The sequence below is a fragment of the Vanellus vanellus genome (genome assembly GCF_965231255.1).
Source record: "Vanellus vanellus genome assembly, chromosome: 6".
NCBI classification, from domain to species: Eukaryota; Metazoa; Chordata; class Aves; order Charadriiformes; family Charadriidae; genus Vanellus; species Vanellus vanellus.
In genome coordinates this window covers 47582545-47610301 of record NC_138911.1, presented here as the reverse complement: position 1 = coordinate 47610301, position 27757 = coordinate 47582545, and the positions used below count along the sequence as shown (strand labels likewise).

The 27757-nt window shown below is 42.7% G+C and overlaps 1 protein-coding gene across 1 annotated transcript in view; it reads right to left on the bottom strand.

Annotated features, from left to right (window-relative positions):
* Window positions 1–27444, bottom strand: part of NRXN3 (neurexin 3) — a gene marked incomplete at both ends in the record, with an annotated part of 989746 nt that extends 962302 nt beyond the window's left edge. Inside the window, one exon of the mRNA XM_082484857.1 lies at window positions 26736–27444. Coding sequence (XP_082340983.1) covers window positions 26736–27444 — 709 coding nt within the window. The remainder of the gene's footprint in view (window positions 1–26735) is intronic.
* Between the last annotated feature and the right edge of the window lie 313 nt (window positions 27445–27757).

Genomic DNA, 27757 nt, shown 5'->3' with positions numbered 1-27757 from the left:
CACGTGCCTAAGTATGTCACCCTCTAAAGCATATGAAGTTTGAGTGGATCCCACATCTACTAAAGAAAACAGACCCTTTAAAGAAACAGACTCTTTGGTTAACAACAACAAAAAAAAAAACTTAGAGAAATGAATTCATAATAATTCCTCTAATTAACTCTGTATCATTACTATTCTTAGATAAAACTTCTTGCACGGCTTTCAGTGAAAGTACCATCCTCTCCCACACATCCCAATAAATATGCTCGTACATTCCTAGGGGCCCTGGCTATATAGCTGAGGAAAAAGTCAACAGTTCTGTAGCCTACTACTAGCAAAAATCCAACCAGGATTTAATTACTCAGTGTCCTCCAAACAATCTGTTGATCTTCATTTAAACTGCCTAGATACATTGCCTGAGCACTCCAGGATGAAGTTTCTTTCTATTTCATCCTTGGTGCTTGGGTGCTGGAGGAAATGGAGGGTTCGCTCCCTGCTATTTTGCACAGTACCCCCATACATCTCCATTCCGCCAGTTGTGTTCACAGTCTCATGGAGCACACAAAGATACATAACTGTGTAACTTCTGAAGGGCAGGTGAAAGCAGAAAAATACAAAAGTGTCCTACATATTCACCATAGATAGGATGAGAAGAAACATATGATGCAGAACGCAAAGTTTTAGTTTAACGTTAGAAAAAATTGTTAGCAACAGGGTAGGTAAGGGTCTGGAACAGTTTGGCTACTGGGAGTTAGCCACCAGCATTGGGAACTATTAAGAAAAGACTAGACAAATATTTCTCATTAATTTTTCAGATACACCTGATCTTGTCTTGGAAAGACTAGCTGGCCCTTGAGATCTTCTCCAATCTCATTTTCTGCGTTTTTATTATTCTAATTCAAAACGCACTCTCCCCACGCAATCCTGACAATAACAGCTGCCAGGCATCACAAGCTAAGAACTTCAGTAATGGAGCAGGACAGACACCAAGGCTGAGCCTCTGACAGCAGCCAAGCGCAGGTACTCAGTGAAGAGTCAAAGGAACTAAGGAAATTCCCAGTACCCTTATTAACAGCTTCTAGCAATGAGAGACTGGTAGAGGTTGCATCATGATCAAAAAGTTCAACAGCCTTGATGGACTTTTCCCTCTTTTAATTTGCCTGGTCTCCTCTGGAACTAGCATTGATGCGGTGTGAAACAATATTTTCATTTGCTCGTTAAAAACCCGCAGCTGAATATATTGCGTTGGGCATCCCCTATCTGTTGCTTTATACGAGATTATGAATAAACATTCTCTATTCAGCATCACCACAGCACTCTTGATTATCACTATCTGCCTCACCTCCTGCTTTAGCCACTTCTTTTCTAAACTGAAGAGCGCTGGTCCATCGAGACCCTCTGCATATGGCAGCCATTCTGTGCCTACAGTGCAAAGATATCCAAGTTATCTACAGCAGTACCAGTTTTGAATTTTATCCTCGGGTTAGTTGTACCAGGCCGTTTGTGTAACTACTATATTTTAGCACAGGTCTAAACCCATCAGAAGCCTGTCCCTCCCTTAGGAGCATACATTACTACTCAATATGGCCAAAAATCCAATGAGAACAAAGCTATTATTCTTGTCAGAAACACAGGCTAACAAGTTTATGAATAAGAAATACAGACTGTGTTTGAACAAACCAGCCTAAGAGCACTCTACCTCTCTGGAGATTCTTGTTCCTCACCAGGGCCCGGTGCAGATTCAGACCACCACTTCTCTTTCTGTTTAGCGGGATCACACACCCATCTGCCCTAGAATTCACTTGCAACACCTGGGCCAAGGACAAGCTATAGCTCCTGTGAAGGAGGAACAGATACCAGAGGACAAACCATCTCATGGAAAAACATGGACACTGATAGTGTGTCCCCAAGTTACACACGTTCAGTACACAGTCCTCTCCACAAACACTACGATTTGTCATTCAATGTTCCATACAAACAGCAAAAGCTACCATATGGTTCAGCATGTTATGTACCAGAGTGCCAAGGCTTTTTCCACCTGAGTGGCCACTCACAGGAGAAAAGGGAACTAAATGACTTTCCTGCCTTTAGCTACAATGTTTGGGACTACTATTTATAAACCATTCATATATTAGGAGTAGTGGCAGGATTACATAGAAAGTTTGGTTTGCATTTTCATAGGTCATCTTCACTGGTAAAAAGAGGAAGATGATTTCTCTTCCCCTCTCAACTTGGATGAAACAAAAACCTATGACCTAAAAGCATACATTTCTTATACTTCTGCCTGTTTTTTCACTTTCGTAACATTACCTAGGTTTCTCTGTACATGCCTCCATGCAAACACTTACGGCTGGAAACTCCTGTCCTCATTCAGATTTCCCTTCAAGGTGAGAGTGCCTCATGCTTTACAAAGCCTTTCAAAAACAAGAGAGTTACATTTCCATTGACAGCTGCTTCCTCATGTTCTAACTACATTTGTAGTTAAACAGTTCCCATTACAAGCCAAATTTTCTCTTGACTTTAACAAGGACTAAATCAACCAATGTGACACTTCAGTGGCTGCATCATATCATAGTGAGAGATGTTCTTGTAAGTTGGAGGTGACTCACACAACAGGTCTTAGGGATAGAGGAGCCAGTTTCTCTCCAACAGCCTTCCTATTTTAATTGATTTGGGCATCAGGAAGGGATGGCAACTGGATGGATCTCCCTAAATGAAATACTCTCCCCACCAGGAATGCCTTCCCTGGACTCACCAACATTGTTATTTCTCAGATCTCTCAGATCCAGCAAAAGCAATAATGCTAGAAGGTTATCAGGCCACAAAGACAACAGAGAGCTTGCTGATGATGATGCACAACAGTAGACCTTCCCACGCTGACCACCACAAAAATTAACCTGTTTTTGAGCAGTCATGTGGCTTACACTAAAGTGAACTAGCCATGCGACCCAAGAAGCTAAACCTAGTTTCATTGCAGGCACTCTGCTATGTGCTTCAAGTACAGAAATCAGGCCCATGGTGTTTCACCCGTGTCTGCATCACCTGCAAGATGACGCAGAGACTGGAAACCAAGGCATTACCCACCATATGCCACAGAAAGAGTGCACCTCTCCTCCCATTGAGCAAGAACCTGCACCCATGCTGACTATGTTCAGCTTTGTCTTGTTCTCAGACCATCACCATGACAGCTACCAAAGGCATTTACTACCCCCAAATCCATTGCAAATTGTGCTGCCTCCATTCCTCTCTTATCATCCAAAAAATGATGGACAGGAATGAACTTTGGGCATATTCCCTGTGACATATACAGCACTGAGGATATTCAATAAATAGTAACACAAAGAGCAGAAAAAGGAGTTAACACAAGGAGATTTGGAAAAAAAAGTGATAAGTAAGCACAGAAAGGGCTCGTTAAGCCTATGAAGTGGCCCAAGCTATAATCTATTTACTGTACCCAGTCTTGGAATTAATAAAACAAATCCCTCGATAAGTCTGACAGAGTTATTAAAGGATGCTAATATTCCCCTCAGAGGAATCTGAAGAAGCAGAGCTGGAGCAACAGAAGGCTGTGACTAGCCTAGTCAGGCAAGGGTGGAGGGAGAGGAGGGGGGAACTTTTCCAAACCCACCTGACTCTTATTGTCAGCATTGCTTACTCCTACACAGCCTGCTCTAGAGAGGATCAGGGGCTGCAGAACAAGGGGGAAACCTGCAAGGAGGAAAACTCCCCATCCCCACTTCTGCTGCCAACCTAATCTTATGTGAGGCAGGAAGAGAAATGCTGCTCCACTAGTTGAGCTCTATGCTATCTGAGCCCTTCCCTGCTCACAGCACACCTGGGTGCCAGGCCACAGCAGGGAGGACATGCTGTACCACTGGCCTCAGAGTCCACCACCTGAGCTCTGAAGAAGCAGCAGCTTGTGCAGCCTTGGAGGGCAAGGAACTCTCCTTTGCCCGGTTACTTCTGGCACTTACTAGTGTCATATGTCAACACTCCTTGTGCTGCATCGCAGCATCCCAAGACAGAAATGGCATAGTCCATCCATCCACAAGGCACACAGATGTCCCATAGAAATCAAGAGATGGCATTTTCCACATTGAAAGGGACCTCTAGTAGGCTCCACCCAGTAGCCCAGATATTGTATCCTCAGTATCATGGGACGTCTTTGTTGGAAGGTCTAAGTAGAATTATTATTATTTCACCACTGAATCCAACTCACACAATGTTACAGACCTCCCTAGGATTCCTGAGATTACATATCTCTTCTCAAAAAAAAAGAGGGGGCAGGGGAAATAAAACTCCCATTTTCTTTCTTAATACTGATTACAGCTAATATGGAATCAAATCTAGGTTTATTACAGGATTCAGATTGGATTAATTTGTAACTCAATTCTGTATTGGAAGCCTTGTGGAAGACACTGTATTTGAGGAGTTGATGATCTTGACCAGGCCATGCCTACACTGTTAGGCCTTGTACTTAGGGCTTGGGAAGCCCGTACGTTAGCAGGAGTAGCCACTGCATGGGAACCTGCTGGAGCACCCTGTGCTGGCCTATAGTGTATCCTGGTGGGTGTTATGACAGAGATAACCTCACAACTCATCAGGAGAAGTGGCGCGATTCTGTTTGCTACACCAAATAAAAGGCACTACAGCATGGGAAGGAGGAAAATCCATCCGAGGTCCATCTGATGCCACATGAAAGTAATATTCCTCTTTTTCTTATATCTTACTAAAATGCCTACTTTATTACACCATCTGGTGTTGAGCCTTCTTATCGAGGTCCATAAAAATCCCTGCACACTATCTCTCACTCTCTTTCTCACCCACCCGCTCCCCAGTATGGAACAGCTCTAAGGGAAAGATTCCTCAGAAAAGGCCGCCACTGTGCTGGTTAGCCACCTGGTGCCATCCGGTACTGAGATTTGTGCTTCAGTAGGTCTCCCTGGCCAAGGAACCACTCACAGTCTCCTGCTCTAAACACTCATCTCCCTGAATTGCCTACTGATTTGAAAATAAAGACCGTGATCTTGAAATTTACTTGGTATCTATAATGCACTTAGCATGCCTCTGGGTTTGGTATAAGTAAGTATCAACTAATTATTGATTCATTCACTCCAATTCTAATTAGGATGGAGTTCCAGTGTGCCTGTAAAGTGAGAACTCTATTTATTACACATAAGAATATATAGTGCATGCTCCTCCAACTTACAATAACCACCCTAAATACAGCATAAGTAATCAGAAGAAACGCATCTGCTTTTTCTCTCCCTCCTACACCTACATATCATTTTTAGAGTATGTGTTCGTGGGTTTTATATTCCACGTTATTGCTGTATTTGCTGCTGCAATATATATATTTAAATTAAATAGAAGTCATCAAGAGGTTCTATTGGAAGCATTTGCCTTGTTTATTGTTGAGAGGCGCTGCTTGGAAAAGAGTAACTGCTGACTTAAGTAAATGTGAAACATAATGATGGGAAACAGCTGCATTCTGCATCTTTCAAAACACTAAATTTTCTTGTGTGAATGTCTAAATGTAGACCTCCTCCCTGCAGCAGGATCCATGCAGATGCAGACCCAAGTGCATAATCACAGGGCAGGGCAGGACCTCATACCCACTGAATTCAGCAGATGTCTCTCTTCATTGAATGGACTACGATCAGGCCCCTAAAATTAACAGCACTTGCATGCAGAAGAATTTTGGGTTTTTTTTTTTTTATACACGGTCCAAAATACTTTTGATTAACGTGTTAACATAATACACATAAGCTCACAACCAGAACAACAAAAAAAAAACAACAGAAAACAGCCAGAAAAGGTGTAGAGAAAAGACCTGTACATATTTTTGGTTTTGAAAAAAATGTTGTAAAAGTTAGACTCTTTCTTAAATGTGTGAAAAGGAGCATGCAATAAATAGCTTCCATGCTCATTTTCTCACATCTATTAAACAAAAGACACTGCTGAGCAGTACGAAGCTTTTCACCTCCAAACCATCAGTTCAAATCCACTGTACGTGAATAAAGATTCAAAGTTATTCCCAGCTAGCAGTCCTTTCACAACCTAAGTGAAAGCAGATGAGTGGAGCATTCCATTCATATCCTGGCTGATTCCTGAATCCAGAAAAGCCACCATCATAGTAATAGGCTTCCAAAAGTACACAAACGTGTTGAGCACTGTAAAAACTGAGAAAGCACAATCCCACCACCAAGACAATCGTCAAACACTAGCACTAATTGATACCTCACCTGGGTCTTAAGCGCAGAAAGAATATAATTTACTCTCTTATTTCTAAATGCAATCTCTTTGCAGCTGAGCTGTGCCATAATGTCAGGGTGGAAAAAGAAAATTTCCACCAGGTGATTGTTGCATGAGTAAAAAACCTTTCCTCCAGGAACTGGGAAAGCTGGGATCCAGCTCTAAGTGTTCATGCATCAAAAGCATGGAAAAAGGTGGTGTTAGGACCAGCAGCATATGTCAGGCTGTCCCAGGGTGTTTGTACCTGCACATGAGTGATGAGGTCATGGAAAGCCAAAGTTCTGTCTTATTTCTCGAACAATTCAGGGCCCATAACTGCAACATGAACCAGGGAAAGCTGTTCAGCTTATTCTGATTACATCTTACAGAGCCTCATTCACAGCCAGGTAAGTAATCAGTCCCATACTTGAAGAGCTAATAAAAACTTCCTTCACTAGGGAGACGCAGCCCTGAAACAAAATAATAACCATTAGGGAGCAGAGATGCAATTCATTTTTGGATTTCAGTGATGGTCGTAAGCAGTATTGCTGAGGGATTTGGAAGAGGGACTGTACTTTCTTTTCTATGACCTCTAATTACTGAAAGGTAATACCTGTTCTCTTCTTCAAGAATACATCAGTGTGGATCCCACTGGAAATGACGGGAAAGCAGTATCCCTCCAGGACTGAAGGAGAAAAGTATTTCAACTATATCAAGGAGCAACTGAAGGATGGTATTCCTGAACTGGCATCTGACCTAGCTGCCTTGTCAAAGACATAATGTTTAACAAGGGTAGAAAATGGATCATTCTGTATTGCCACCTCACAACATGCTGCAGAAACAGGCACTAACCATATGCTTCCAAGTTCACAAATCCACAGAATCACAAAGTACTTGAGGTTTGAAGGTACCTCTCGAGACCACCTCTTTGGACTCCCCAGCTCCCTCTGGTCAAACTACAGCAGGTTGCTCAGGACTTTCACTAGCCAGGTTTTTAATGTCTTCCAGGATGGAAGACTATGCAACAGTTGATGAAGTGTGCCCGGCTATCCAAACCAGCCCATTCATGTAATGAGAGTTGGTTCAGAAAGGTGTATCTTTAATGGGCTGGATATAGTCAATATACACCAGGAGGTAGTCCAAGAGATGTATTCCTTTCCACCCCACAGAGGAATGCAAGTTTGAGAAGAGGAACAGCACAGATGGTGATTTGAAAAGAACTTCAAGGACATGGTAGGAATGAAGTTGGAGTTTCAGGTACGGAGTTATGGAACATGTTTTTGCAACTGAAGGCTGTGTGGTACAGCTGAAGGAGCTGACGATGAGTTTTTGTATTAGAGGACACCCACAAGAAGAAACATTCAAAGGTAGTACAGTCTAATGCTGCTTCAAATCAAACTTTAGAAGGCAGACATTGAGGCTTCAGGTAGAAGTTAAGTCTCTAATGAAAAAAAGTGAGTATAATGGAGACCCTGAAGGATTACTAACACTGTTAATACTGAATTTATAACAGAATACAAGATTGGATGTAACTGCATAAGTATGTGATATGCTGATATTGTTGCAAGGTGAACCCCAAGAATTGAATATTACTCCAGCATGTTGCAAGGGCAGCACGTAGGAGCCATCTTTTTACCACGGCCTTGCACAGGTTCAGATAGCTTTAAGCAGCTCCTATTTAAAACTCATACTCTGAGAAGTAACTCCTGCTGGATGAGAACTTGGCTTGTATGACAATCTCCTGAATCTGTAAGCAAACTGGTACTCATATTCAACCACTCACCTCCCATCTGTCATGCACAGCAGCCACTCAACTAGGAACATTATCTGCAGGTCATTCTGGTATACATCCACATAAGATTGAAGAAGGGTGGGGTCTAGTGGGACATCCAGACAGGTATGACAACCCAAATACTGTCATTCAGTAAAAGGTGATCAGGAAAACCATAGCTCTGTACCACCTAATCCTGGATATTAGGCAGCGTATATGGGGAAGTAATAAGAAAACTACACAGTTGCAAAATTAAGCCAATAGAAACCTAGCACAGGCAGTATATGGAGCAGCAGATGGAACACATGGTATCTTCCCTCGTAAACAAGTCTGTCATGAAATATCTGTATTAACAGAATGTATAGAAGAACATTTATAAGGACTTTTTCAGCAGCCACCAGTTGCTGAATATCAGAAGTCTGGTGAGCAAGCTTGCCAGCTTGGAGGCGTAGAGTAACAAGGCTAATAACGCTAGATCCAGATCCTGGTGATTTCCCAGGGAGACAACAATTGAGTACCTCTCCCTGGCTGTTTATATAACGTAACATTATATGGACGTATTGCTTATCAGTCATGCCACAACAGAACTCTGTAAAACAGGCAGAAACACTATGCAGACCAGCCTGACAACTTTGTATTTCGGGACATTACTGTAGCTTCATCTCCTTCCAAGAGCACATTACTTACCACAGCAGATAGCTCAAGTGGGTATCTGTGCTTTATAATAATATTGCCCTAGAATGGTCATGACCATTGTCACTGTTGGGAGGACAATAAGGAACACTGTTTTTCTCCAGGATTAGCCATAAAAAGGTGAGGTGGAAACATGTGATGCCTTGCTTTTATGGTGCCTAGACAGAATATATTGACTTCAGCGATGCTCCAGAAGGCCAGAGGTGAAGCCTAACAAATAGCATCAGTTCTGCATTCCAACATTTGAGAGGCCCTGATTCCTCTTACCAGTGTAATACAGTTTAATCCCCACTTGTAAATGACTAGAGAAAAAGAAACTATCCAAGAGGATGACATTGTCTATCAGTCATAACATCCATGAACTTAACTGCTTGCTCTGGGTGAAAGATTAACTGCTGTAGCTTCCATCTACTGGGGGAAGTAGAATACTCTTCCACTCCAAATTCTGAATGCTTAATGAACCCCTCACAATAACATGACAAGAGTCAGCAAAAAAAAACAGGCTGTGTGTTAAGAACATTGAGGTTAACAGCACCACTCTAAGGTACATCCTACAGACTGGGTGATGGTATGCAAGAACTGTGAGCCAGTCTTGGGCTTGGAGATGTCAGGGGATAAAGGTTCACTTTACTATCCTAAAGTTTTAACAGAAGACAATATGTATGCACTTGCTTGGTTCCTTCAGACCTAGAACAGGCAAACAACCTGCCTTATCATGGTATGGAATGGTATGGAATAAGGGGTGGAATGTCCTGGTTTGAGGTAAAACAGAACCAATTTTGTTCAGTAACTTCACTTCTTAGCTGGGCCTCTTCTAACTACTGAAATTAACTGCATATTGTGCAGACACTGTTCACTCTCTCAGAGTGATAAGACCTATGTTTATAGCTGATGCCCAGGCATGGTATGCAGAGAGGCTCTCGCTTGTACTTATTGCTATAACCCCCAAGGCCAACCAACTTTGTTATTTGCCCCGTTGGAGGGCCGGAAGCGGAAAAGCATAGTGGGGTCCCACCTGCGGGGAGGAGCGGACAGGACAGGTGACCCAAAACTGACCAGCAGGGTATTCCATCCCATCTGCCTCATGCTCAATATAAAAGCTGAGGGATCTTCCTTCAATGGCCGATGTCTAAGGAGGACTCTGTTCATCTGCCTGTGATCCCGATCCTGAATCCACATCCAGAATCCAGTTCCCGTCCGTCACTGAGTCCAGCCTGGGACTGCCCCAGTGACGTGATTGTCATCTCGGGAGCTTGATACTGTTTTGTATATATTTCATTATTTCTTTTTATTTTATTATTAATATTTCATTAAAGTAGTTTAGTTCCTTCTAAACTCATAAGTCTCTTTTTCCTCCTCTGCCTCTCTCTTTGAAGAGGCGTAGAGGGGAGCATCTGTCGGTCCCATCTGGGGTCCCTCAGGTCCCCAGTAGTGGATTTTGGCCTAAACCACGACAATGTAATATAACATGGTCTTCACTACTACGTAATCTCTTGTATGACTCCCAGAGAAAGCAACACCCACTTCTATTGGGGGCAAGCTTTCTTATGAGGGATACCCTAAAAAAGAATGGAGAAGAAAATATAAAAGATTAAACTGGTTAGATAGCTACAGCCATACCATGATTTACAAAAGAGGTGAGGCTGTCTCCAAAGATTTATTCACTAAACTCTGAAAGTGCTCCTAATCACCACTGCAAATTTGCAGCTGTATAACATGCGGGGGCTGTATTATTAGGGAAGACGACCACTGTTATCCTCCAACATCTCACTAAACTTCTTGGCATGACATTCAGGTTGCTAAGAAAGTAAAATCTATCAATCCGAGAATTGTAATTAAATGACAAAATGCTAAACCCTAGAAAGCGCCAGTTGGACCTTCTAGTATTTCAGAACATGTGGTTCTATGCTGTATTACAGCTATAAAGTCTGAAGTGAAAGCCTTCAGGATTGATCTGGGCCTCTTTGAGCCTCTGATGTCTAATCTTCCATTGTAGCACCTTGCCACCATGGTAGACATAGCCGTAGTGTTTGGGATGTCCAGTACCATCTGCAAAACCACCTTGGCCAATCCCCTCTTTAATAATGTCTAAACAAATTTCTCTCTTAAAAATATGGTAAATACCATACTGCCACCTTTCCATAGTTCTTCAGAGTCACATTTGGGTTTGACTGTTCCTTACAATTTTATGCCCTGCAGGATCTCCTTCAGGAAATGCATGACGCTCCTATCAAGAAATCAAATGTTGCCAGAATTAATGACTATAGACATATTCAGTCCCACAGGAGGAACTGGTATCCCTTCCCTATTCATTTTGCACTGGGTATTATTCAACTGATGCTGGCAAAGAGCTCTGATATGGTCAAAGAGGTCTATTTATTACTATAGTAATTTTGGTTGTACCATCTCACATCCTGTAAGCTATACTTGATATCTTGATCTCCAAGGTCTCTGAAACTCTTAAGAATAACTTCCGAGCACTTAACAGCACCTTAATATACCCCAGGTTGCATGATACTACTTCAGCAGATGACAAAGATATAACAGGACCTTCGGTAGTGAGCATTAGTACTGCTTTGTCACTAGATCTTACTCTTCACAGTCTTTCTCCATACCAATAGGGAAAGGTATTTCCCATTGTCTCAAATGCAGTGCAGACCACCTTCTTAATGACTCCAGATCACTCAGCAGCATGCCATGTCATGACATACAGATTATCATTGGTTTGCTGGATACTGGCCAACTTTGGGCTATCCCTGACAAGGTTGGAGGCAGGACCTTGGCAATCACCTTTGAAATACAGCACCTGGCTCCGGTACCAATGATGATCAAGGCAGCCTTGGTGCTGCTGCCTCAGCACGAGTAACATCAGCTCTCGCTGCTTTCTACCTGCTATCTTTTCCATGCTAGTCTTTGCTTTCCTGTCTGCTATAGGAGGACCTTAATGAAGCCACCTCATTTGAGAGCAGAAGGATGGAGCTTGTCTCCAACAGGGCCTTCAAAGACTGTTCCAGCAGATGGAGCTTTTACCTCATGTCTTGCAATTTACACATTCTTGTGGAGAGTGACAATCGAGCATCTGCTCGTTTCTGAGATTCCCACACAGAAGAGACGCCTGTTGCGTCCACCCCATATAATGATCAACCCTGGAAAATACAGAGCGCTTAAAGCTGGCAGCGCTTTGAATCCCAAAGGGGTCAGGAAGAGTCAGTTCAGACAGACAGAAGCAATTCATAGCAAATAGTCTAGGAGATAACAGAGATGAGTATTTTCTCAGAAATTACTTTATCTTGAGTGTATTAGCCATTTTCCACCACCTAGTTCTCTGTCATAAGGCCTGGAGGGAAATAAAAGACAGTCACAGCTCCTTTACGTCATCCTGTTAACGGAGAGGGACACTCAAAGCTCCTACAACTCCTCTAATTTCATGTATGTGGAATGTGTGGGCCAAATAGGATCCATAGTGACATCTGAAGACCTAAAAGACTTCAGTCCCCATTCTCTGGGAGATTGAGAAAAAGATAACTGGAATGAGAAAAAGGAAAACTGTCGTAGGAAAACAGAGATTCGTGCATTGCTGCATTGTTCTTACAAGGTTCTTGGGACACATTTGATGAGGGCTAGGAAGGAGTGAGCAGTCTGTCTCTAGCATCAGGTAGCCAATTCCAGCAAGGGAATAAAAAATCAAAAGGAGGGAGACTTGGAGTCGTCCCAGCAGATGCTCATGGAATAGATCCTCAAAAGATATTGATACTTCACTTAGTTGAAGACAAATACTAGGAGGCAAATGTGAAAATACAGCTTCACCTTCCAACTGGGTGCCTTTAAAGCTGATCAGTTTTCTATGCTTGGGCAGCCTTCTCACCTCAAACACACAGCGCGACTGGGTTCTCCCTTGCTGACTCAATTTCTTTTTCTCCAGTTGCAGAGCCCAACCCCCAGCTTCCCATAGCTTTGCCTCAGAAAGACTGCTTTGCCTCCCAGTGCCAGCATGCAAAAGTTGGCCTGGCCAGTCACAACTGGAAGGCTCTTCCTCTGCCAGCCATGATCATCTTGACAGTTCTGCTTTCTCCTCACATCATCTGCCATCTCTCTCACTCCAACTCCCCTTCCTGAAATTAGCCTCTTCCATCTACCATGTTAGGGTTGGGGCCAAGAGGAACAAGGATTAGTCCCAAAGTCAGAGTGCTATCTGCTTCCTTCCTACTCCCAACACAGTGAGGAGCCCAACAGAGCCAGGGTGAAGCCTGGATGGAACAATCAGGCTGGAGGAAAAGCAGCAAAAAGCACAAGAGCCATAAGCAGCCACAAAAATCAATTCATCATACTTCTGCTCTGAGGAAGGAACAGCTGGACTGGTGGTGTTTAGGTGTGGTTTGGCTTATGAAGGACTGCCAGAAAGACTTAAGGTAAAGATCCATACAGTCACAGGTCTGGGCACCACTCTCCAACCATCTATCATGGAGTTAATAGCTCTAGCTATCTCAGTCTGGACTGGCCACTCTCTTTTCTGTGAGTATCTTGGGATCTACTTTGACAGCACTACCAACAAATGTCACTCCTGATCTTAGCATTGCCTGTTAGTTTAGATCTGTTTCTTTCCGGCCTAGTTCTGCTGATGAGTTTTATTACAGACCTGAAGGAATTCCAGTGATGTGCTGCTTCACAGCACCAACAATTAAATTCTGTTGTGCACTGCACTAAAAAAATCCATAAGTAATGCTTGCAGCTTGTAATAACTTAATTTAAACAGCTTCTATAATAAACGTCAGGTCAGAACTGGTTAGTTACCCCTGACCAGAGGACTCCTACTCACGCTTTTGTATGCTATGCAGTAAAACAGAGTATCTGTTGGAGGACACTACGGTTAAATGCAGCATCTCATGATTACACAGAAAATAAGAGAGCATGTTTGGGCTGAAGAGCCTCTACCCAAGTTTTCTCATTATGTTACTGTTTCCAGAATAAGCACAAGGGTATCATGCCCCATCTGCCACCATCTTTATTCCATGCAGAACTTTCTGCTCACTTGGGTGCCTGTTGTTTGCCTGGCAACTTTGTTTTCAAGCCTAACGCTAGAAATGGGACATACTGGAATCATTTTCAGTGTCTAAAGGAGAAGACTTTTGGGCAACGAACACAGAAGAAAGAACTCTTCTAAAATGTTCTTTTTAAGCTGCTCAAAGAGAGCAGAGACGAAGAGCCCAGGTCTTTTCCAGAATTTGTTTTTCCATGTGATATTCTCTCAAAATAGCCAAACAAAACAAAATAGCCCAATCAAAAACTCTTCTGTCTCCACCCCATATGAACAACCTTCTATAAAGTCAAACCTATCTCTCAGCTAGAAGCCCAGCACATAAGAGTCCTGCCTTCAGTGGTATGCTGGAGTCACTCCACTCTGGAGCAAAGTTTCCAGTAAAACTCACTGTCTCACCCCTCTTAGAAGAGGGTAGAGGGGAGCATCTGTCAGTCCCATCTGGGGTGCCCCACATCCCTAGTAGCCGAGTCAGCCTAAACCACGACACTGTATTGACAATGAACACTAGGCACGAAGAAGTTACATGAGCCCATCATTTTGGCAAGTTTGCAGAAATGCAGATGGGAGGGGACCACATAAGACCCCGTTAGACTTTCTCCTGTCACATTACATCCAAGGGGATGTTCAGTAAAGCATTCGTCGAGCTGGAATTAGTGTTTCATTTTGGCATTTTTGGTGATACTGTAAACCTCTTTCTACTGGAAACACTGAAAGGAACTGGATCTTGTCTTCCCTGATTTGAAGTTATATTGAAGAGCATGTGAACCACAGATAGGCAAAACCAGCTAAAACTTTTATTGTCACAAATCTATTTTTCCTCATTACTGACTATAAACCAACACTAAGCAGAGGAATCCGTAAAGCATAGCCCAAATAGTGCAGCACACTAACAAGAGGTAGGGAAAAAGCTGGTTCAAGATGATTTCAGCTGATAAAGTTATGCGACAACAGCCACAAATGTCAGAACTGCTTGGATATAGACAATTTAGTCCACTAGAAAGAAAAGAGATCTTTCTTTGAATTTCAATCAATTGAAATTTTACGTGAATCCCAAAAATCTGAAGCCCCATTTTTAGCTTCACATTCAATGCAAACCACAGTATTTTGTGGCTTTTCTAGCACACTTGGATAAAACTAGATAAACTACTATATTGTTTAATACTTAGGATTTAGCGTTCTGGATTCCAATCCCACCTCAGGCAGCTTCTGACTCGACACCCTTCAATAATTCACATTCTGCTTGCCTCTCAGTTTTGCCATCAGTAAAATGGAGATAACATGCATTTCACAGTGTGGTAGAGTGATGTGAAGGCTGACTGATTTATCAGTACTTGTGAGATGCTTAGGAATACTCTGATGAAATGTGCCACATGTATGCACAATTTATTATTAACCTGACAGCGTTTTAGCTCTTTTATTTTCCTGCCTTGCACACAATTCAAGTGCAGGACGCCTGAAGCACATTTGAATGGATGCCGTGTGGCATTTTGATTGTAGCAGGTACTACCATTTAATTCTGAAATTCACAACTTTAACATCACATTAAAGCAGGATTTTTGCAATTAATTTTCCTTTTTCACTCAGTTTAAAAAAAAAGGAACATTCGAATGGCCTTGGTTTTAGTTCAGTATCAGGTCATTAAAATTATTAAAGGCAAACACAGGCAAGAAAAGAATCTCAAATAGAAATGTGTTCTTTTGGCCAAATCTTTAGAGGTGAAAAAGGATGGAAATAAATACAATATGAAGGTACAATGACCAAAATTACTATTGAGAACCAGTCATAAGGCTTCAAGGTGCCTGAATCATTTTTCAAAATGGGACTTAAAAGTAATATTTTTTTAAACTGACAAGATCAACAAATCTAAATAGATTTGGGTTTAATTCTTAGTCAAGCACATTTTTCATCAGTAAGAACAAAGGCTTTGCCTGATTAAAGACCACTTGGTTTGTGAGGTTAATTTTAAGATGAATACTATTTACATTCAAGAAAACATTTTATACAATGATCTGTACGTTTGATGTATTTTCTACAGAAAAGCTCGTTAATGACACTGTATCTGCAAGTTCATGTACCCACGCTGCAGCAGAGTCAGCCAGCCATTCACAAGGAGAAAACAACTGGGCAAGTGTAAGGCTAGAAACTAAAAAGATGAAACCTACATTCTGTTTCACTCCCAGACCTGAAAAGTGGCTTAAATTGTTTTAGTCAGCTTTCCAACAACAACATTTTGTCAAGTAACCAAGAGTAAGCAATTTCAGCTCTGGAAGAAAACCAGTGGGGACTGTTAAAAATGCCCCAAAATAGCAGGATATAGATTCATAGATTTTTAGGGCCAGAGGGAGCATTAAATAGACCTACAACAGAGCAGTGACCTCCACTGTAAGCGGTAGCAGGGCTATAATTAAACACCATTGACAAATGAGGTCTGAAATCACAGCCAATTGTTCTCCCGAGATAGAGGATCTGTTACTTAGTTCTTTGGTTTAGCTATCTTTTGCCTCAGGCAAACTGGGAGTCACCACACTGGCAGCGGCATTGACAGGGAAAAGATTCCAGAGCTCAAGAATGGCTGTCGTGCCATACTAGTGCAGTTCCCAAGTGATTTTCATAAGCGGAGCCTTGCTCATCAAGCCCAAATCTCAGCTTGGGCTGGCTGCATTTCAAAGAGCATTTCTTGCACAACGAAATATTTGTTATGCTCTTCTTGGGGAATGCCCACTGCCCAGTCCTCAGGTCCAGCTACACTGCAAACTACTTAGGTTCAGTCCAACACACTAAAAAGCTAAAAACCATACTGCTGGCAATCCCAAACTCTCAAATCAGCAGCTGTGGTTCTTCTTTAATATATGCAGCCTTGCTGACTTCACTGTCACTGTTCAGAGACTGCACTGTTCGATGATACTGGCACATCTGAGAAGTCAAATGCGGAATAACCAACCCAAGTCCTGTCCACCCAAGATCATTCCTTGGGGCCTTCCTTTGCTGGAGCTCTTGACAAACAGCAGTACCTACAGATCTGTCACTTCCAATGAACTTAAATGATAACAGTGCTTCACGCCACACTGGGAGGTTTCAAAGGGCATCGATCTGACTCATCGCCCTACCTGTGCTCCTGGCTCCACTCACTCTCCGCAAGCTGGAAATCTGTTCTCCTGAGCTGGAAATCTGTTCTCCTCTCTGGTCAAGTCTATCCGTGCTTAGGTCTCCTTTTGCCTCCACTTCTGGGTCGAACAGTTCCCACAGTCATAGCACAGTGGGGTTGAGTCCATGGGTTTTCATTAGAGCTTTTTAGTCAGTGTGGGATCATATGCCTCTTTCTTAAAACACTTCAACATTTTTGTGATATATTACAGCCCATCAGTAGTAGGTCCGTATTAGGGACAATAATGTCAGTAAGTTATAAAATAAGCTCAAAATAGATGTGCAATTGATATAGATTACATTTCCAACAAAGTCAGAATCCAGAAATTCTACAAAATAAAAATACATTGCTATTTCTGCAGACTGTCATCAAAATCAGTATTTTTTTTCTAAATATTTTGATTTGAACGAAACCACCATTTCTCACAAGGAAAACATTTCCAAGCTGTCTTATTCTGATGTGTCTTAGCTGGTCAAAATGTTGCTTCACACGTCTTTCATTTGAACATGCCACAAGATAGGGCAGTCAAAAAACAGACTGCCTTGCAGATATGTTTATGTGTAAGATATGAAATAGAGATAAAGTGTATAGGTATATAGGTCTCATATCTGTTCAAAACCAGCAGGTTTGGGAATTTGTTGTAGATGTGTTCATTGCTGCAGTTGAGACACAGCTGAGCATTTCAGCTTAACTAATGAAGGAAAATAGAGAATTTAGGAGGAAACAGCTAAGCCAGTAACCTAATTTGCAATTTGATAATTGGAGCCCTAATGTTTATTTTTCATTTTCAATTAAGAAAAAAAAAGTCAGTTCTTCAACAGCACAGTGCCCACTAGAGGAACTCTGAAGAAAGAGGATTTTGCCATTTTCTCAGAGGGTCTTCTACCCAATAATAAACCTATAGCCATACTACTATCATCATATGACTACTTTCCAAGCTGTCGTGATCACTCAGGTACCGGTACCTGAGCTGGCAAATTTTCAGTTAGCTATGGCTGCATGAGTTGTGCCTCGTCTTTGACATTAATGTAAACACACCTCTAGCTCTGGTTATCCTGAGATGTGTAACACCACTACTCCTTCATGATGGCAATATATCCAATCCATATTTCTTTTATGTTCATTGATCTCCTGTTATCTTCCTTAAAGTCAAAGCTATGTGAATAACAAGGACCTACACAGAACTCCAATTACACCAGAGGTCAGGCAGGCATCATGCAGGGTGGTCCCTTTGCACAGCCCCCTGACTCCTACTGCACGGAGTCCCAGGGCAGCTCTCACAGGAGCCACAGAGGAAAGGGCAAAAGACAAAAGAAAAAGCACAGAAAATCTGGCTACTTAAGTGGTTCTAAACAAGCAATTTAATCTTCTTTCCTCTTCACAAGCCTCACCTTTTTCTTTTTTTCCCTTCTATTTTTAACAGCAATTTATTAAGGAATGATTCCATACACTTCTTCCTCATTTAAAAAAAAAAAAAAAAAAAACAAAAAAAAAAACCAAAAAACAAACTCTTTGGGGAATATAAGCAATATATTTCAGCCACATACAGAAAGGAGCTTAAGGAATTTAGCTGTAAACGCCACTGGGCTATGAAATTTGCAGATCACAACACAAGCCCCTCTCATCTCTGCCAGCTCTCTCTGCCTCAACTGTGGTTTCTGACCAGACTCAGTGGACAGACCTGCCTTTAGCTCCAAGGATTTCTCCTATATTACCTTGAGGAGAAAGGTACTGAGAAGCACGCTGGCCCTGAAAGCCAGGCTGGCAGGATGGAAGCAGCAGGAAAGACCAGAAAATCAAACACATGCCTGCAGAGACACACCAGAGGTTTGGAAAACTCAAGACAGTGTCATTTTTCTCAAGTACTAAGGCAACAAACTGAGAAGAAATGAAAATCCACCCAAGAGACTACGCAGTCTGAGAAAGGCTTCTGAATAAATGCAGCAGGCAAGCTAACTCTGGGACCTGCCAGCAGCATTAGAGATTGAAGCCTGGTTTTAACCTACAGCTCAAATTTCTACATCTACCAATGAACTGCTTCTTCCTTTCAGATAAAGGTCTATGTCAAATACTCAGAGTCAAACTCAGTCCATTACATTCACTCAGGTTCCTTTACTGGTCAAATTCCATGAGTAAGGGGAAGAAGAAAAGAAGAACAAAATCCTGAGAGCCAAGTACCCCTTTCCTCCTTGGCCTACATTGCAAACTGCAGACCAGCTACAAATACACCTGCTGTGTCTAATAAGCATTTAAAGTTGTGTTGAGGAGAGTTAACAGGAAAAGAAAGATTTTACCTACCCTTTCAGTGTACCTTAGAACCACAAAACACTTGCCAGCTTTAGGCTAATTAGACACTCAAAAATAGCCCAGAGGGCTTTCTCCTTTGTTGTCCTGCTTTTTATGCAATGATTCATACAGGAACAGAGGAAGTGCAAACTCTGCCAGTCTGGTCTAGTAGCCTTTTATACACTCTTTGCTTTCCGTGACAGCACAAGGTTGAGGCAAGTCCTGAGCATGGAGGGTGACAGGGGCAGGCTGGAACCAGCAGCCACAGCAGGGAGAGCGCCAGTGCAGACAGGTAGTCATAGGTGGGTCACCGCACAAAGAAAAGCATCTGATCAGCGTCAGAGGTTTATGACAGAGGGTATTTGGGGGACAGATAAAAAAAAAAAAAAAAAGTCAAAAGCTCTCCTTCTCCCATTGCTCCTATTTGCACTCTGCAGTACAGCATCTGTTCCATGTCACCCAACAGGGTGCTACACTGCTGCTTGGGCTTTGTCTTCACCAGCACAGCTCCAGCCTGGCCTGGGAAGGGTCCAAGTACTCAGAGTGTGACGCTGCACAAAGTGGGAGGAAACTGGGAAATTTCAGTTGAAAAGAAACATGAGGAACACTCCTCAAAGATGGCCACTTAACAAGGAAAGACACCTTAATTTCTAACTGTAAGCATGGCTGGAAAACTGACAATCAAACCAGGTCATCCTACTTGATGCTCATGAATTATCACCATTTACCTGCCCTGCTAAGATATCTATACGCCTCTATCACTGTCATGCAGAAGCACATGGGATTCTTAATACCTAGAGAACAGGAAGCCCCACTGGCTACATGTTTTAGATATGAAAACTGAGACACAGAGGGTAATCAGGTACATATCCCCTGCAAAGAAAGGTCAGTTGATTCAATCCTGAGTCTTTAGTCTGCCAGCAAATCAACCGGGGGACGCAGGAAGCCTGTGCAGAAGAGGTGAGCAAGTGTACATGCAGGCAGGGCCCGGACAGCTGAAAACAGCACGACTGGCAACACCGTTGGCAACACAGAAGTTAATGCAGTGTACTCAGGTCACAGCCCCAGTTCAGAGCAAATATATTCAAATACAAACCAGTTCTGCTTTGAGTTGTGCGAGACATCCACAGTCCTCCCTACATCCCCACACCTATGTCTCTCAGCCCTTGGGCTGTTTTGCACCCAGCTGTCAGCTCCTGGACCTGTTCACAGATAGAGGAAGGGCAAACACTTTGCTCTGCAGGGTAGGTTTACAATGGTAGTGAGCCTGTCTGCAATGAAGGAGAGACACACAGAAGTCACGTTGCTGTCCCTGGACAGCAATAACATGGCAGTCGCCTTTTTTTCTACAGGGAGAGAAAGAAGATTTGCTATCCATCAAGTTCAAAGACATGGATTACCACCTTCTCCCACACCCGGGAGCACTCAGTGCTGAGGTCGACATGCAGACGCTCATCTTCTCTTAGTAGTGCCAGAGTTTGCTGGACAGATGTGGTCCTCCTCCTCTTCTTTCCTTGTAGCTTTGTCGTGCCGTTTCCAGCATCCTCAAGGTATCTGGGAGTATTATCTCCCTCCGTTTTCCACCAAAACCTAACAAAAATTACCCTGTGGCAAATGACCTGCACACCTCCACCCTGGAATAAGGATGAAAGCAAGGCTACAGCATGTGCTGTCTTGCTTGGGGCTATATTTACTGCTGATTGACCTCCATGGCAGGCTGCCTAGCTCAGCAGAAGCCTGGACAGCAATAATAGATCAAGTCTTTCTCCCCCTCCCCTTTTAAGGGCAAAACCAAAGGAAAATAAACCTTCCTTCTGAAATCAAATTATTTCCTGACCATAAATTGGAAAGAGGAATTTCCGGCTCTGCTCACTTTCACAATTATTATCAGTTACTTTTATTTAAATCATTGTTTAGCAATGCCCAAAAATTCCAGTTTATCTGTGCACACTTTGGGACAAAGCAGGACCAGCAGGCTGGTCTATGGGCTGATAAAGGAAGCTGGTATCCAGACTCCAGCTAGATTTAGTCCTCCAGAAGCTCACTCAGCCCATTCAAACCTACTCTTGGTGATAACCAAGAACTGTTCTCTTATACTATCAGGCAGGTAAAACCAAGGTGGAACAGCTGCTGTAAACAGCCTATGTGAACTATGGCTTACTCTTTCATAAAGTAACATTTTCATACTGTTCCCCCCCCCGCACCCCCTCCCCCCCCAAGTCCCACCTCCTTCTTGCCTACAAATTTTTCTGTCTTCACCAGTTCTACCTCACACCAAATGGTAATCTCCTTTGTACCCAACCCCATTTTGCTTCATTTCAGCAAAGGAGATGTCCAAACTTTACCTAACTGTGGGCTATAAACTTGTCTGTTGCCTGAGGGCTGCAGCTGATCTGCAATCAAGCAGAAAAGGATTGTAGCCTCATGGTCATCTATAATACAGAAGAGTGAAACAAGAAGAATATAGCTGTCAGCATGTATTGCAGCTAGGCTGTTTGAATCAATGGCATGCTCCATACAGGGGCCTGTAATCTCCCTGTGGCTCCCCTGCATTAAAAGCAGGGGAGGATATGAAACAAATCCAGCTAGGTCCGGAGCTGCAGGCAGTCCATGCGCAGTGAAGGGAGACGGTTCCTAGGCCATTGCTGTGAAGGGGTGTGTAGGATCTAAACTGAAATTCTGCGGCTCCCGCTCAGTTTTAATATTTATTATTGAGAATAACAAATGGTGCTTAAACTGCACTTTGGAGTTTCAAAGCACTTTATAAACATTAATTAATATCTTAACACATCATCTTTCTCTGGTGCTCATCTGGCAATGCATCAAAAAATTACAACCAGACTGGAAAGAGATTACTGTTTTCAATACAACCAAAGGAACTTAAACCAGGAAGAATGAGCAAGAGAAAGAGATGGGGAAAAACAAATTGCTGCAAAGTAAGTCATGAGCAGAGTTCTTACCAGCCTTCTGCCCAATGGCCAGCATAAGAAGTGGCATAAAACAGTAGATTTGCCCTTTGCAATATTTACTCCACAGTCCTTGGTGACCATCAATTCTAGAGTTTTGCACTAGTGAGTGAAGATCTGGGCCCCTCAAAGCGTGTCCCAGAATTGCCTGCTGTCCTCTAGAATACCAGAGCGCAAGACCACATGGAGGGTCTGCAGCTGTTTATTGCTGGTGAATGCAACAACAACCAATTTATATTCATCTATCAAGGAATATGCAAGTGGAAGCAAATATTATGGTCATGTTCATTTGTTTCTGATTACAAAATGTATGTAAATGCATATGCAAATTAAGTGCACCCATCAGGCTCATGGCAAAATGCCAAATTAGCCCTTAGTATTACAAAGTTTGGGGTGGCTGGCAGGGAGATACGGAGATTGCAAGTGAGGCTAGGCAGTCCCTTTAGACACAGCCAAAACTGAGCTGCTCCGACGGGGCAGGTGGAGGATAAATCCTGTAGTAACTTGTCTCTTTAAACGAAGCTGAGGGGCTATAGAAAAATCTGTTCCCGCTGCAGTTAAAAGTGTGATAATTACAGAGCAACCGGCTCCTCTGTCATTCAGCAGGCAGCATCCCCAGGAAATCTTGCTCTGTAATCAAGGGAAGAGGTGCAATCAGGCCCCTATTCAGGCTTCGTTTAGAAACAGCCCCTGCAGGCAACACAAAGGCTTCAGCATGGTGCTTTGTGAAGCTGGTGATCACGTCAACTTCTTGGTTCTGCAACTACAAGCAGAGTTAATGCCATTTCTAAGCACATCTTCTGTTCACCTTTCCTCACAAAGTCCAGAAGGGCCATAGGGAGAGGAGTGAGGTCTTGGGCCAAAATACTCTTGTACATACCATGTTGCAGTCTCACTGTCCACATTAGTGAACTCGCTCTCCGCACTGCAATGTCGGAGGAAGAGAGAATTTCTTGCAGACTAAGGAAGGCAGCGTGATCCTGAATGAGCAGATATGAACATGCTCATCTGGCTGCTACAGCAGCACAGTTCTCAAAATTTGCGTGGGGAAGGTTTTGGGGTTGTTTTTTTTTTTTGTTTTTTTTTCTCAGCGACATGAATGTATCTGTGCTGCTCAAATTCTACAGGAAGCTCATTCTCTTGGCAGCAGCCTGATCCCACAGAGACTGATGAGGTTTATCAGAGGGGAAGGTGTCTCTGACTTCAGCTTTCATGTCTAATGCTACTATTGCCCAGAAATACACAAATTAATTGCTACTCAAATCAGCCATCCTTTGTACCCTAAAGAGCTGTCAGATTCAACGAACAAGTTTACTCCAACTGCAATAAAAATAGTATCCCATTTTATTCAAAACAGCCAAACCTTCCAAAGTGTGCACACATTTGCACTCCCACTGTATACACTCAGGCACAGAAATCATACTTCTCATTGACCAGCAATGACCAGCTCAGCTACCCATCTGGGCTTGTAGCTACTATGACATACACAATCCTAGTAACTCTGTCTGGGCACATGTTAAGTGCCAAAAATATTTCTGCGAATCAGGGACACATTCTGGACAGGATTTACAGTTTTGTCTCGGTATGGAACGGCTGTTCTCTGCTGAGGTTCACCATAACTGGAACTGCACTTTGCGTTACAGTAACCCCTAATACTGTAAATGGAGCTTCATTCCATCACAGCTCAGGATCAGCAGATTCCACTCCCTATTTCTTTCTTATTTCTCTGGCCACAGTATAAATGAGTTTGCTGTGGGTTTTACCATCTGCAGACATGGGTATCCGTCAATAGCCAAGTAATGGCCTGGACACTGTCAAGAGAAGTCATTATTAAAAATGTACATATTGCATTTAGCTGTTCAAACAGAAGTTGTTATTGATTGGATCCCATCAATTCCCAGTAAAAGAGCCAACTCCGGTGACGAAATGAAAGTATGCTCACAGACTACAGACTAGTAAATACTGTAATGGAGTTAAGGATCCCCCCTGAAAAGAGAGCTGTTGATATCCAGTTGAAAGAGCAACATCTTTTTCAAAAATGACACTGGGAATAAAACAACCATGTTACATCTGCAAATACCCAGACACAGGACAAGGAAACAAAACAAAAGGGAACAGTTCTGACAAGAACCATCTCAATTTCTTGGGAAAAAAGCAAACAAAGAAAATGCAAGTTAATGGCCAATCAAGCCACATCAATCCAGTTCTGCTGTTCCTATCACATCCCACTGTTCATCCGTGGAAGTTCTGCCACACTCACGGAATTGAAAGAGACCATCTTTGGAGTTTGCTACATTTTTCCAAGTCAGATAAAAAGGAAACTATACTTAATCTGGTCCCTGTTTTGTTTCCTTGCCACTTTTCTTTGTCTGCTTCTTTCCACTTACTAAACAGCTTCTCTTCTGTTTTTTCCTTTCTTTTCACAATCTGCACAGACACTAACATTTTTGGATGACAGCATTTAACACACAGAAATCACCACTGTTGTAGCATAACAGAGTGAGAAAACAAGGCTGATTATTAAATTCTAACATAAACCAAATATACACCATGGAGTAATGCAAGAGAAAATTGAAGAACCAGACAAGGTAATGAGTGCTTGTGGAAATCTCTGCATTTGTTCCATTGGAAAAGTTCTCTGCACAGCATCTTATGTGTGAGTGAACAGATCACAGCTTACAGTGAGTTAAAAAGGTTTACTAGAAAAGGTACATTGTGACAAACTTCTTTGCTCAACCTTAATAGAAGGTTGGGCTGGAAACTGATGAATCACTATTGGAAACAAACAGCAATGGTGACGCATGGCTTCAAAAGGTAACAATAGCACTGCTTGATCTGTGATGTCTACAACAGAAATATCCCTGGATTCATTAGAAGGCGGATTTCAAATTGTTCCACCCACCCTGGAAATGCAGAAATTCCACCACCCGAGCCCTAGTTAGAGCTCTCATGATAGCCCCACAGGTACATAGAAGCTTTGCTTACTTACAGTATATTCTCAAGATGTTCACTGAAAACCATATGCTGTTGATGTCTTGAGCAGCTCCCCATGGAGTCTGGATTCATTAGCCCAGCAGTAGAAAGAGGCTTATATCTTTATGTTTCAGAGTCCACATGCCTGTGTGGCTCTCATAGTCCTCCATTACCCAAAACTGGCATTTAGACATGAGGTGTGTTTGTTCCGTAAGCGTATGAGGATCAGGCCCAGAAGCCCAGCTACCGAAGTGCCTGGTCACACTCAGAAGTCTCTCCAGCTCCACATAATTTATGGTTCAAGCACAGAAAATAGTTCTGACTCATTATTGGTTTGGACCTGATCGGTGCAGAGCCAGTAGTCAGGAAGAATTCCGGTGCTCAGCACTTCACAGGCTCACACCTCCTATCTAATGGTCACGTACTGTTACTGTAATATTTGAATATAAAGCCAAATTTTCTGTTATGATTAGTAGCACCTTAAAATGAATGGACATATGGATGTCATGTTTATTTTCCAAACCTTCCCTTCCTATAAAAATATGTTTGCTTCTCCATCTATGCTGTAAACGTAGAGCTGTATTCACATATTATTTCTGTAGGGCTTTTTGCTTACATATCAACAGCATAGCACTTCTCACATTCTACACATGAAATTCCGGTTAATCTATTTTCATTGCCAAAAGAAGTAAACAAATTCTGCTTGTGATAAGATATTATTGCAAGTATTTCCATTTTGACAAAATTTCAGTGGGCTTTTTTTGTCCTTGAGATTGGACACTTCTTGCCCAGGTTTCATCTTTGGCTTAAGCTCAAACTGTTGTGTTTAAACCTAAATGTCATAAAAAATGCTGTGATGAGATTCTCAAATTCACACTGGAATTTTCAGTCCATTTACTTAAGTCTCTTGCACATACAGAGTTCATTACCGTTACACTGCTAAAGACCAAGGAAATACACTTCATTGTGTGGTTTGCATGACTTGACTTAAAGCCTCTGGACTCAAATTTTAAAAGAGAGTACGAAACAGTGCAGAAACACTCAAATTCCTCTTCCCTTTGCAATACTGAGTAAGATCGTTCAGCAGGTCCCAAAGCAATCTAATCAAGGATGCTAAAACAATCAAGGTGCCATTCAGCAATTAGTATGCAAGCAATTGAGGGAGAGCGTGGGGCTTCCACAGACTAGCAGCAGCTGACATCAAAGATGGCCTAACTTCTGCAATGTCCTGTCAATCAGTTATGTTAGCCATCCATACATGGCCCTTGTTTACCGACACTTCACTCAGTTCTCAGGGACATAGGGAATTCACCCAGATAGCTAAGGTAACTTCTTACCGCTGCTTTTACCAACACCAACATAGGGTTCTGTATTTACCAATTTATATTCTCTACCCTTATTAATAAGTTGCTGAAGAAAATCTATCCATGCTACCAATGCAGCATGCTTTCAGAAAGGCACTTTTTGCAATTGCTCATGCTCTCTATCTACTCCCACTTCATTAGTTCCAGCTGGAAAAAGAATGGTGGAACTTTAATTCCTCTGATAGCAACCAGCACGGACAAGAGCTCAGTCGTAGCTCTGCTAAGTGACAAATTAACTCTTTGGATTATGTAAAGATCAATGGGAAGCAGGGAAGTATTCTCTTACCTTCAGAACACAGCTTGCCAGCGTATCCAGTGGCTGAGCAGTCACAGTGTGGCTCACCATCCAGAAGGAAGCAAGTGCCACCATTTTCACAGGGGTTTTCTGCGCAGAGCCCTTCCATTTCCAGTCGGACCCCTTGACTGCCCAGGAGCTGTGGCTCAGAGTTGCCATATTTCAGATCCAGGATAAATCCTTGAAATGGAGGCTCGCTCAGAACACCATCAAGGGTCAAGGCAGCAGGACGGATGTCCAATGGGACTCCACCAACAAAAAGGTCACTGACAATATTCATATATTGGCGTTGGGGACGCACCTCACCCGGCTTGGCTTCACCATCCAGCACTAGCACCGTCCGAAGGTGATTGCGGCTGACCATCAGGAAGTGCCAGTTGCTGTCATTGACCTGCTTGTCTGTGATAACTGTAGTCTCTGCACAGTCCACACTGAACTGGAGCTGGATGCGCCCATCAACGAGGGACAGACAGAGGAAGTCACAGACACCACCATCATCAAAGTAGAGGAGCAGCCCAGCAGAGACATTGGTCTTGAACTGGAAGCTGAGTTCGCTCCTAGTGCTGGCATCCCAGCGGAGGTAGCGGGCCCACTGGTTGGGGACACCCATGAACTCCAGACCCAAACAGAGACCCAGCAAGGAGCACAGCAGCAAACTCACCTTCAAGGTGAAGTAGATGGAGTGCAGAGTGAAGCCCATTGTTTCAAGAATCTTCTCTTCCCTAGGAGGAAAACAAAAGCCACACTACTGGGAAGAGAACCCCAGCAGTCAACACTAAATGTTAAATCCAACTGGAAGAGGAGGAGAGCACAGAGAGTGACAGAGAGAGAGGGAGAGTAAGTGAAAAGTGAGATAGCCAGTGCTCGTGACCAAGAGGAAATGTCTCCTCCCCAAGGAAAGATCTCAATTATCCTTTAGGATCCAGAGGCTTTTATCTCAGAAGTACATGGTATACGAAGTGACTTCTCCAGACAGTGTACTTTTGTGAAGGGCAAAATAACCACAGTGGTTT